Source organism: Ursus americanus, chromosome 9 (genome assembly GCF_024610735.1).
Source record: "Ursus americanus isolate L20-20 chromosome 9, mUrsAme1.1.p, whole genome shotgun sequence".
Classification (NCBI taxonomy): domain Eukaryota; kingdom Metazoa; phylum Chordata; class Mammalia; order Carnivora; family Ursidae; genus Ursus; species Ursus americanus.
Window position 1 is genome coordinate 409,319 of NC_142135.1, and position 10,067 is coordinate 419,385.

The following is a 10,067-nucleotide window of genomic DNA, read 5'->3' on the forward strand; positions in this document are numbered from 1 at the left end:
CTGAGTCCTGTCCTTCCTCATCTGCCTGGGAATTGAGGTAGCAGCACCTTTTTGGGGAAAGGAAATCGAAATCCTACTTGGTTTTGGTGGTGGTAGTGGGGAAGATAACAGTAAAGGAGTAGACAACATTTTAATGCCAAGTCTGATTTTTGGCGATGGGGTGGAGATTGGGATAACCACTTGGTGGGGTCTACCTCCCGCGGTTCTGGCACCCCCTGCTGTGGCCGCGATAACAGCAAATGGTGATAAGGAGAGAGCTGAGGGCCTGGGGGAGGGAGGAGCAGTCGTGTCCCTAGCTAAGTACTCTTTATGGGGCAAAGGAACCAACTGGGGGGGGGGGCAGTGGGCCCCCAGAGGTCAAGGAGGTTGTGAGGGTGTAGGAGCTTTGGTGCCTCTGCCGGCAGAGGCGCGACTCCAGACTACGACGGCATGTTCTTTTGGGTCCCAAGGGCCAAGCTGGAGTCGCTCTCTGGGCCGGGACTTGGAGGGCTGCCGGGGGACGGCGTGGGAGTGCAGGGGGTCCCGGTGAGAGGTGTGTCGGTGCTAAGGGAAGAGGGCGTCCCAGAGCGCGGGGCCCTGCAGCGCCGGGCTGGCCCCAGCTCCACCTGGCCCACTCGCTCGGCGAACTTCAGCGAGCATACGGTCTCGCCCAGATCCTCCGGCCGCGTGGAAATCTGCGGGGAAGCGGCGCAGGTGGGCGGGTCCCGCCGGGCGGCGCCTGGCTGGCAAACCACCCCACGCCTGCCGACGCCCGACGCCCACCTGCAGGAGCAGCACCGCGGTGGCGCCAGGTCCCAGCGCAGGCTGCAGCAGGCGCGTGAGCTGCGAATCGCGGAAGGGCACGTGTGGCCGGCGGGCGCGCAGCGCGGCCATCACGCCCCCCAGGGCCAGCAGCGAGCGATTGATAGTCCGGGCCTCCCGCAGACGCTGGGCGCCATCTCGGTCTCCCCGCGACGTGCTGGCCGCCCCCGCCTTCCAGGCACGCTCGGATCCGGCCAGGTCCACCAGGTGGAGGGTGCCTGCAGGGGCGAGCGAGCCGGACGTGGAGGGAGCCCTGGTCTCGGGTGCTGCGAGCCCCCCCACCCGCGGGGCTCAGGTGCGCGCCTCGGTACCTGCGGTGCCTGGCCCGCGCGGTGGGGACGCCGTGCGCAGTGTCAGCGTGACCAAGGCATGCGACCGAGAGCTGTGCCGATTCTTGGTGGTGGCGGCGGTGGCCCGGTTGCTCCTCCCCAGGCTCAGCATCTGGAGGGCGGAGCAATAGGACCTGCCTGCTTCAGGGCCTGCATCCCTAGGTGGGAGCCCAGGCGGGGCCTTGGAGGGCTGCGGGGGGGGGGGGGGGGGAGGGGGCTTTGCCACTGGGCAGGCTTACCTGGTGCAGCGTCTCCAGGTTGGGCACATCCCAGTAGGTGAGGCCAGCCACCTGAATGCCTCCCTGGCCTGCTGGGCCCTGCCTCACGGCCAGGCGCTCCGGAGGCCCTGGGGCTAGGAGGTCCCTGGTGAGAAAGGGAAGGGCTTGGTTTCTGAGGTTCCCAGGGTAACTGGAAGAACACAGGCTGAGGAGAAGGTGCTGTAGCATGGCCCTGACCTGACAGCCTCGTTGTAGATCTCCACCATGCTGAGAGTCACACGGTGTTGCCCTCCGGTCCCCATCTCCTGGTACAGTGACTGCAGTGCCCTAGGAGCTATGCCAGGGTCCTCAGGTGGACCCTGGGGACAGGGTGGGGTTGCTGCATCAGACTCACATCCCAGCCCCTGGCCCCAGGAGCCACCCAGGGTCTCCCCTTCCCACCTCCATACTGTAGGTCTTCCCTGTCCCTGTCTGACCATAGGTGAAAATGCAGACACTGTAGCCTCGGAGGCAGGACAGCACAGCTGGCTCCAGCTCCCTGAAGACCTAGGGGTGGGAGGGGTGGGAGGGGTCCTAAGCCCCAGGACCTGGGACACAGTGTGAAGGAAGGATGGCTCTAGGAGGGCACAGTGGAAGGGTGGGTCTCCCAACAAATGGAGGAGGCTTCCTGGAGAAGGTGGCATTTGCAAGAATTTGCCAGGCAAAGAAAGGGAGGGATGTGACGGAGCAAGCAACATGGAGCACCGGAATTCTGAGGATGACTTGGGAGGCCCAGAGGAGCAGCAGCCAAGAGCCCAAATGCTGGGCTTGATTGCCAGTTTCAAACCCCAGGTGTGATTGGAAGCAAAGCACCTATCTCCTTCTGGCCTAAGGTTTTCCCTCTGTGAAGTGACTACAGTGCCACCTGTGGTGAGGATTCAAGGCAAGAGGCCTAGGGCAGCACGTGGCACCTAAAGGATGAGCCCAGAAGTGTGCACAGGTGTGCTCCACAGGTGTGCAGGATGGTGGCTCGCCAAGATCACTGGAACCCTGGCCTGCGAGGGTACACAGAGAGGCAGCTGAGGAGAGGGCACTGGGACTTGTATCCTCTTGGCAACTGGACCCCAGCAGCAGCCTTTTGAGCAACGGCATGGCCAGCTTTTGTGCCCAGAAGGTGGCTGGTAACTAAGTAGCCTGTGAGTTCTACTCATGTGTTCACGGCCAGCAATGAAGACAGAACCCAGAACTGCCAGTGAAGTCACTAAGATTCCATGACTGGAAGGAAGCACTGGGGGTGACTGATGGAGGGACTGTGGTGTCCTTGCACAGATGGGAAACACAGGTGAATGGGCTTGGTGAAAGATGCCTTTGGCTCTTCATTCAGACACATTGAATTGGAGGGCCCTGTCCAGAGGACTGCCTGGAAGGCAGCAGCCAGAGAGCCTGCACAGGGCTGAAGTGTGGGATGCAGGCTGAGACCAGGGGAAGTGTGTGGGAAAGAGAGGTGAAAAACAGCTGTGGTACTCCAGAAAGTGGGGGAGGGATCCCTGGCCACCTGCCAGACATTCTCCTCACACTGTGTCCCTATGAGGCCAACACAGAATCTCTGCTAGCTCTCTCCCTTACACAATCGCCTCCATTCCTGACCTTTGGAACTTGTGATGGCAAAGTCTATGTGGGCAGTGACAGGGAGTATGGAGCAAGGTGGTGAGCTGGGCCTGGCAGGAAAGGGGAGGAAGGAAGGAGAGTGTAATCTGTAGTGGGCAGCAGGAGAGCACTGAGACTGGAAACCACCAGCTCACCCTTGCTCCCCGACTGCCTCCTTGGCCACAGGCAAGGAGGGGAGCCTGCCCTCACAGCTGGCCCACTCCACCAAGAGTAAGCAGTGTGTAAGCCTGGAGGAAGGAGGTCACAGCACTGTCCTCACCACAGCAGCACCCTAGCCACACTCTGCAGCCAGCTCTCTGAGCAGTGACCATCTCAGACAAGTTCATTTTCCTTAATTTCCTGGTAAAAAAAATTACTTTTTAAAGTGATAACCTTTCTGTTAAACCAGAAGGCTTGTTTCCACTGGAACTGCAGAGCTTGGTCAAAGGATGTAAACGGAAAATTCTGGAAGGAAAGGAGGTGCCCAGCTAGGCTGTCATTCCTGCCTCTCAGCACCTCCTGCTCCCTTCCCTTTACTGGAGTTCAGCCACAGGAAGGCAAATGAAGGGGAACCCAGAGCCTCTTCTGACTCGGGGGCAGTATGAGGGAAGGCCAGCACAGGTGCAAGGGCGGGGCATCACCTCCTCCTGGCTGGCCTCTGGAGAGAAGACCCAGTCCAGGTGGAAGCGACGCTGGCGCCCTCGATAGCAGGTCGTGACAGTGCCACTGGGGCCAGGCTCCGAGCTCACCAGGCTGGAGGGTGTCCCTGGCCTCAGCCGACACAGCACACGGATATTTCCTGGGATGAAGATCACATCAGTGGGCTGCCTCCCAGGCCCTAAAGCATGGGAAGGCCCCACTTCCTCCACTTTCCAAGCCTGCCATACCCTTGAGCTCCAGCAGCCGCCCCGGGCATCCAGTTGGGGGCCCCCGCTGCTCCTCAGGAAGCTGAGTCCCAGCCCCGCCAGCTGACAGCGTCCCCAGGGCCCAGGATACCTGGCGGAATAGGGATGTGAGGAAGTGGGCACAGTCAAGGACCTGGGGGTGAGGAGGGGTGCTGAGGACATAACTTTCAGTGGGTTCGGGCCCCTAGGAGCATCATTCTGTGGGCCCAGGATGGAGACCCAGAACCTGAGAAGAATCAGACAAAAAGATATCTCTCTCCTATGGGGTTGGCAATCCTGTGAGGGGTTTACTGTCACCCCAGTTTGCACAGGCAAAAATGAGACCCAGAGGGGCGCCTGGGTAGCGCAGTCGTTAAAGCGTCTGCCTTCGGCTCAGGGCGTGATCCCGGCGTGCGGGGATCGAGTCCCACATCGGGCTCCTCCGCTGTGAGCCTGCTTCTTCCTCTCCCACTCCCCCTGCTGTGTTCCCTCTCTCGCTGGCTGTCTCTCTGTCACATAAATAAATAAAATCTTAAAAAAAAAAAAAAAATGAGACCCAGAAATGAGATCACACCCAGGGTATGTGAGATCACAAGCTGTTCTGACTCCAGAGCCTACCACCTTCATTTCAGCAGGCAGCTCCCCGGGGTGGGAAGAAAGAATAAGGGTTCCCCGTGGAAGAACAGTGACCGGGCTGCCCAGAGAGCATGTTCTGGAGAGGGGGCAGATGATCCTGACCTGACCTCGGGCCTCACTGAGTGAACACTGACAGCTCTGGGTAAATGTGCTGACCAGTCCTCGGAGGTCCCCACAGCCCTGACGCAGGCTGACCATCCGCGCCCGAAGTCCTGGCAGGGAGAGTTTGTTGTAAGGGAGAGCCCAGACCCCGTGGCCTTCCCGTGAGCCCTCTAGTCCCAGCCCTTACCTGCCAGCTGCCCATGCATCTGCTGCAGCTCCCTTCTACAGTTCTGCTCAGTCTCCTGCTGGAGCTGCCGAAGGGCCCCCCGAAGGCCCTGCAGCTGCACCTCCTGCACCCCCAGCTGTCCCGCCCAACCCCACCCCTGTCACTGAGGAAACAGGGCACTTACCAGGCCCTGCCTCAGATACCCCCCTCCCGGTGCCCTAGCCTTCCCGGCCCCTGGGCTCACAGCCCACCTGGACTTGAAGTGCTTCTGTGGTGTCCTGGGCTTCCTGAAGCCGGCTCTGGAGCTCCACCAATGCCTCTGCCTCCTCCTGCAGGAAGGATGGGAGCCAGGTCAACTGTGGAGCCAGGAGGGAACTAAAGGAAGGGCACGCCAGCAGCCCCATTTCATGGATGGGGATGTCAAGTTGAGAGGGGCAGGCAGAGCTAGTCATGAATCCATGTTTCCCAACTTTATACAGGACTCCTTTCCCCAAGTCCCTCTGCTTTCCTGGGGTCAGTCACAGGACAGGGCAGAGGTGTTCTCCCATGGGCATTGGTCTCCTTGAGGGTGCTACCTTGCACAGACCATCCCAGGGCCTATCTATCCCCCTGGGCTCTGGCCCTGAAAGGGCGGAGAGGGTTCCAGCAGCATTAGATCCTGGGCAGTGTTGCAGGGAGCCAGGTGTTCAGGAGCCCCAGACTGCAGGAATGGTAGCAACTAAGGAGAATACCTGGGGGGCCCTGGTAGAGGGGCCAGGGCCCCAGTGTAGCAGGAGGTCCCGAGTGAGGCTCAGGCTCTGTTTCAGAGCCTCATTCTCCAGGGTTAGATGCTGAACCCTTTTCTCTGAGTCTGTCGCCCCCTGGCGGAGAGAGAAGCGCTCAAGACTCACCTGAAAGTTGGGGCCACCTCTCTAGTCACTATCCTGGATCCTGGAGCCCCACCCCACAGCCTTACCACTCCCAGACGCAGCCGGCCCAGCTCCTCCTCCTGCAGTTCTAGCTGCTGCTTCAGCTCTTCCAGCTGGGAAGGAGGGAAGGGTTCAGCATGGAGCATTTCCTTCCCGCCCCTCCACCCCAGTCCCTGTCACCTTCTGGACCACTTACCTGTCCAAGGATGAGCTGCTCCAGCCGCTGCCAAGCCCTCTGGTCCTCCTCCAGCTGGGGAGGGTTCTGCCCTTGGGCCTCATCGCTTGGTGAAAGGGAAGGGCTTTCTTCTTGAGATGGGGATCCTGGGGTGGGATGGACCCAGGTAAGACTGATGAGGTCTCTAACCTGAAGGAAGGGACACCTCGGGAACAAGGCTGGGCGTGGGACTCGGAACGCGGGCCACTCATTTCTGTGGGCTTCACTCCTACACACACTCCCTTTACAACTCACTACTCCTTACGCACCAACAGGAGTGGGGCACTGCCCATCCAAGGCTGGCTGAGTCCCCTGGGACAGGGCGTGCCTTCCCCTGGGACTCCGAATCCATGCCAGGAGGGCCAAGAGCTGACCAGTCACCGTCAACAGTGGGGGGACATCGCTTGGCTGTAAAGGGCATAAGAACCAGAGCAGAGGAGACTGAGATGGTGACATGCACGGGGAGACCAGAAAGACCGTGGAGAGGGTACGGGTCAGCTGGAGAAGGACCCTCAGCCCCGCTCACCTTGCTCAGGTCAGGAGGATTCCCGAAGCTCTCTTCCGCCCCCAGCTGGACAGAGAGGAACTCAGCAAGACGCACGAGAGCCTCTTCTAGGGAGACCTCGGTAGGGCGGCCCTCTGCTCCCCCTTCCGGCCCACCCTCAGATTCGGAGCAGCCAGGGAGGCCTGGTAGCGGGAAAGCGAGGCTTGCGGCTCACGTGTCGGAGGCCAGGCCACCAGGAGGCACCTGCTGGGTCCCTCCCTCCCAGAGAGGTCACGGGCACCCCTTCCTCTCTCGGACGGCGGGGTTCCCTTCTGGCCCCGGGGACGCAGCGCTCCCGGCGCACCGACAGCACCTACCGACCAGGCCTGTCAGCTCGGTCCACAGTTCTGCCGTGGGCTGGTCGGGGCGGCGGCGACCCCCGCGCTTGCAACCCGCACTCTGGGGAGGGAAGAGCGGGACCTCTGAGGATTGAGTAGGCAGCCTTGGGGCCCCCTCCCTCCGAGACCTGGGGCCAAGGGAGTTGAGGTCTTCGCTTCCAACACCAGAACAGAGACGGGGTCCTCCGCACGGCCCCCCCCAGCGTCAGCGCCCCGGGAACGTACGCTGCGCGGGCCCGCAAAACCCGCTCTAAGGAAGGGGGGCGCCGGCCGTGCTGCGCCCGCTACGCTCACCTGGGCAGGGTCCCCGGGGTCGCCGGCCGCCGCAGCCCCGCCATCCCTACGGAAGAGGCTGTAGAAGATGTAGATGAGCAGGGAGTAGAAGGCGTACATGGGAGCGCGGGGCGGCAGAGGGCCCCGCTTCGCGCCGCCCCGCGTCCCAGCGCCCCGACTCCGCGCCCGCGCGCTGCAAAACCGGTGCGCATGCTCGGGGCGGACGCCCCCACGGCCCTGCTCCCGCGGGTGGAGGGCGCGCGCCCGAGGAAAGGGGGTGCCAGAAACAGGACCCCCGGGGCCACACCCGGACACCTGCCCCGCGCCTCCCACCCCTACTTCACTGAGACACCAGGCTGAGAGCGCCCACGGCCTCCACACTCCCCCTCCTCGGAACCCTTCCCAGCCTTCTCCGGAGGACCCTATCGCCCTCGCCCCTTAGAGCCCACAGCTCGTGGGAGTCCCCACATAACCCCTCCCCTCATAGCCCCGCCCAGTCTCCACCTCCCCTCTGAGGCCTGCCCAGACCGCGGCCACAGCCCCGCCCCCTGGAACAGCCCCTTCGGTCCCAGCTCCCCCCAGTCCCGCTCACACCCACTCCCCTCTCAGCCCCGCGGACACCCCTTCACAGCCCCACCCAACAGCCCCTCCCCTCTCAGCCCCGCCCATACCCCATCACAGCCCCACCCAACAGCCCCTCCCCTCTCAGCCCCGCCCATATCCCATAACAGCCCCGCCCCCTGCGATAGCCCCTCCCAGAACCCCCCTCCCCTCTTAGCCCCGCCCACACCCTTCACAGCCCATTCTCTCCCTTCATAGCTCCGCCCACAACCCTCCCCTTTTACGGGCCCTTCCCTTCACAGCCCCTTCCCTCGCCACAGATCGCTTCAAACCACTTCGGTATCATAACGTAATCTTGGGACAGAGCTCCCTCCTCCTAGTCCTGTCTCCGCCCTCACAACCTTGTCTGGCTCTCCTAGAACGCCCCCTTCGCCCAGGCCCCGCCTCCTACCGCTCTAGCCTCCGCTCCTCTCGTTGGTTCGCGCCAGGCCAACGCAGGGCTTGAGCTGGAGACCCGGCAGCAGCGGACGAGCGGACTGGCAGGCGGCGGGGTGGGCGACTCCGGCCTACAGCTCGCCGCTGCGTCGGGGCCTCGCCGCTCAGCTGAGGGCCTGCGCCGTAGCTCCTTCCAGGCCAGGGTCCGAAGACGACGCCTCCCCGAGCGCAGTAATCAGGTCGAGTGGGCCTGCGCGCGACTCTCCCCGAGGCCCGGCACCCCCACTTGGATTCCAGGGCCCCAGAACTCACGCCCACCCAGGTCAGGTTCGCTTTCTCCCTTCTTTTCCCGGCGTAACTAGGTTCTTCCCCACAGTTGCGTCCAGTGGTCCCAGGGCTCCGGAAAGTTTCGGATGAGCCTATCCCAACACTTAGAAATGGGGCTCTGGAACCTGGGACTCCAGGAGAGTTGCCTTTAGGGCTCCTGGGCGCCGGCTTCTGCGTTTTCTTCCTCTCCAAAGATTTGGATCCCCTTCCTGCTTCACATTCGCTACCACCCGAGGTGCCATGGCCCCCAAGCCTTGGAGCGAGTGGAGCACGACCCTGTCCCACCTGGCACTGGGAGCGGTGTCTCTGCGTGCAGCCGTGAGCACTGCCCAGGTGAGTACACTGCGATGGGGCAGGGGTGTGTCCGACTCCCAAACCGCAAGGACCGGGATTAGGTCCAGTTCCCCCAGTCAGGGAGAGGGCGGTGGGAGATTGAGTCTGAGGACCAGGGTTGCATGAGACACCCCCACCTCGCCCCAGACCTTTCCCTGCTTAAAGGAAGGTCCTGGCCTCTTTTTCCCCACATCTCCTCCTACCCTTGTGCTGACAGGCAAGTCGAGGGGCCGCTGCTGGCTTCCTGCTCCAGGCCTTGGCCTCTGCCACCATGCTGGCCCCAGGGCTGGGCACAGATGAAGACTGTCTTGCTGGAGCCTGGGTGGCCACTGTCATTGGTCTGCCCCTTCTGGCCTTCGATTTCCACTGGGTGAATGGGGACCGTTCCTCTGCCAACCTGCTCCTGGGAGGAGGGATGGTGCTGGCAGTGGCCGGTGACCACCTTGGTGCTGAGGGCCGCTCTGTGGCTGGTCAGGCAGTAGTGCTGGTGGTTGCAGTAACCATCCTCATTGTGGCCGTTTTCACAACCAACGCTTATGGAATGTGGGGGGGCGCAATGTTGGGTGCTGCAGGCCTCCTGAGCCGGCTGGAGGAAGACAGACTGCTGCTGCTACCAAAGGAGGACATCTGTCGCTGGGCCCTGGCCGCAGGCAGTTGGGCCTACCACCGAGCCCTGCACACACAGCGCCTGCAGTGGGAGTGATGTTTGGAGACAGCAAGGTGGGGCTTCTGCCCTGGCTACCACCTTCCCCTCCCACAGGCCTGCTCCTGTGGGCCTCCTCCCTAGGATGAACTCTCTTGCCTCCCAAAGAGAGCTTGCTACAGGATGATACCTTGGTCAGGAGGTTGAGTCTGGGCACTGCCCTCCTCTGGCTGAGTGTGGGCACTCACCTAGACCAAAATGAAGAAAATGGGGTCCCAGGCACATTTTGGGGCTGATGCTGAGCACGCATTGCTTTTGGATCCAGAGAGAGGCTTGGTCTACAATAAACCTTAGGGATACAGCAGGAATATGGAATCTGCCCATTCTTGAAAGGGATCGAGGGGTCCTCCAGTGAGCTTTCTAAATCTCCAGCACAGCAACTGCTTTCCTTGTGCAAAAATTGGGTGCACCGGAACTAGCCCTGGGGCCTCACTCAGCCTGACCTCCTAATGGCACCCTTGTCAGGAGGGCCCCTAGACTGAGACCTAGTCCTGGGGCCTGCGACATGGTGGAGCTCTGAATATCCTTGCACAACCTGGCAGGTGGCCCCCTGGGACAGTGACCTTCACCTGCTGCCGGTTGGGGTGGAGAAAGAAGAGGACTGTACTACACCTGTATTACAGCTGTCCTCAGAAATGCACATTCCCTCTCAGAGCTGACTTGACACGT

At 61.9% G+C, this 10,067-nt stretch overlaps 2 protein-coding genes across 5 annotated transcripts; one reads left to right on the top strand and one right to left on the bottom strand.

Annotated features, from left to right (window-relative positions):
- Nucleotides 1–111: 111 nt before the first annotated feature.
- On the bottom strand, nt 112–7,486 carry KIFC2 (kinesin family member C2). Of its 4 annotated transcripts, none has more exons than XM_087864464.1 (18): nt 7,061–7,485; nt 6,746–6,827; nt 6,411–6,571; nt 6,154–6,292; nt 5,867–5,991; nt 5,718–5,783; nt 5,494–5,622; nt 5,014–5,091; nt 4,784–4,847; nt 4,597–4,706; nt 3,862–3,970; nt 3,616–3,773; nt 1,790–1,894; nt 1,586–1,707; nt 1,370–1,493; nt 1,113–1,242; nt 763–1,019; nt 112–674 (listed from the first exon to the last, which is right to left on the bottom strand). In XM_087864464.1, the coding sequence occupies exons 1-18, from the start codon at nt 7,157–7,159 to the stop codon at nt 420–422; spliced, it is 2,313 nt and encodes a 770-aa protein (XP_087720590.1). In that variant the 5' UTR covers nt 7,160–7,485; the 3' UTR covers nt 112–419. The 4 variants fall into 4 exon arrangements, with proteins under 4 accessions (XP_087720590.1, XP_045633272.1, XP_045633274.1 ...); XM_045777316.2 differs by having other exon boundaries at nt 4,784–4,898; XM_045777318.2 differs by lacking the exon at nt 1,790–1,894 and having other exon boundaries at nt 4,784–4,898; nt 7,061–7,486.
- A 485-nt stretch (nt 7,487–7,971) lies between these two features.
- On the top strand, nt 7,972–9,706 carry TMEM276 (transmembrane protein 276). The gene is made up of 3 exons (XM_045777378.2): nt 7,972–8,357; nt 8,557–8,695; nt 8,913–9,706. The coding sequence occupies exons 2-3, from the start codon at nt 8,603–8,605 to the stop codon at nt 9,396–9,398; spliced, it is 579 nt and encodes a 192-aa protein (XP_045633334.1). The 5' UTR covers nt 7,972–8,357; nt 8,557–8,602; the 3' UTR covers nt 9,399–9,706.
- The last annotated feature ends 361 nt before the right edge of the window (nt 9,707–10,067 follow it).

Bases quoted from the DNA above. Each gene is read 5' to 3' on its own strand.
- KIFC2 (XM_045777316.2), bottom strand. From the start codon at position 7,159: ATGTACGCCTTCTACTCCCTGCTCATCTACATCTTCTACAGCCTCTTC. The intron at 3,971-4,596 runs GTCAGGATCATC...CTATTCCGCCAG, and splicing joins TCAGTGAGGCCCGAGGTCAG to GTATCCTGGGCCCTGGGGAC. The intron at 675-762 runs GTGGGCGTCGGG...GCTTCCCCGCAG, and splicing joins CCGCGGTGCTGCTCCTGCAG to ATTTCCACGCGGCCGGAGGA.
- TMEM276 (XM_045777378.2), top strand. From the start codon at position 8,603: ATGGCCCCCAAGCCTTGGAGCGAGTGGAGCACGACCCTGTCCCACCTG. The intron at 8,696-8,912 runs GTGAGTACACTG...TTGTGCTGACAG, and splicing joins CAGCCGTGAGCACTGCCCAG to GCAAGTCGAGGGGCCGCTGC.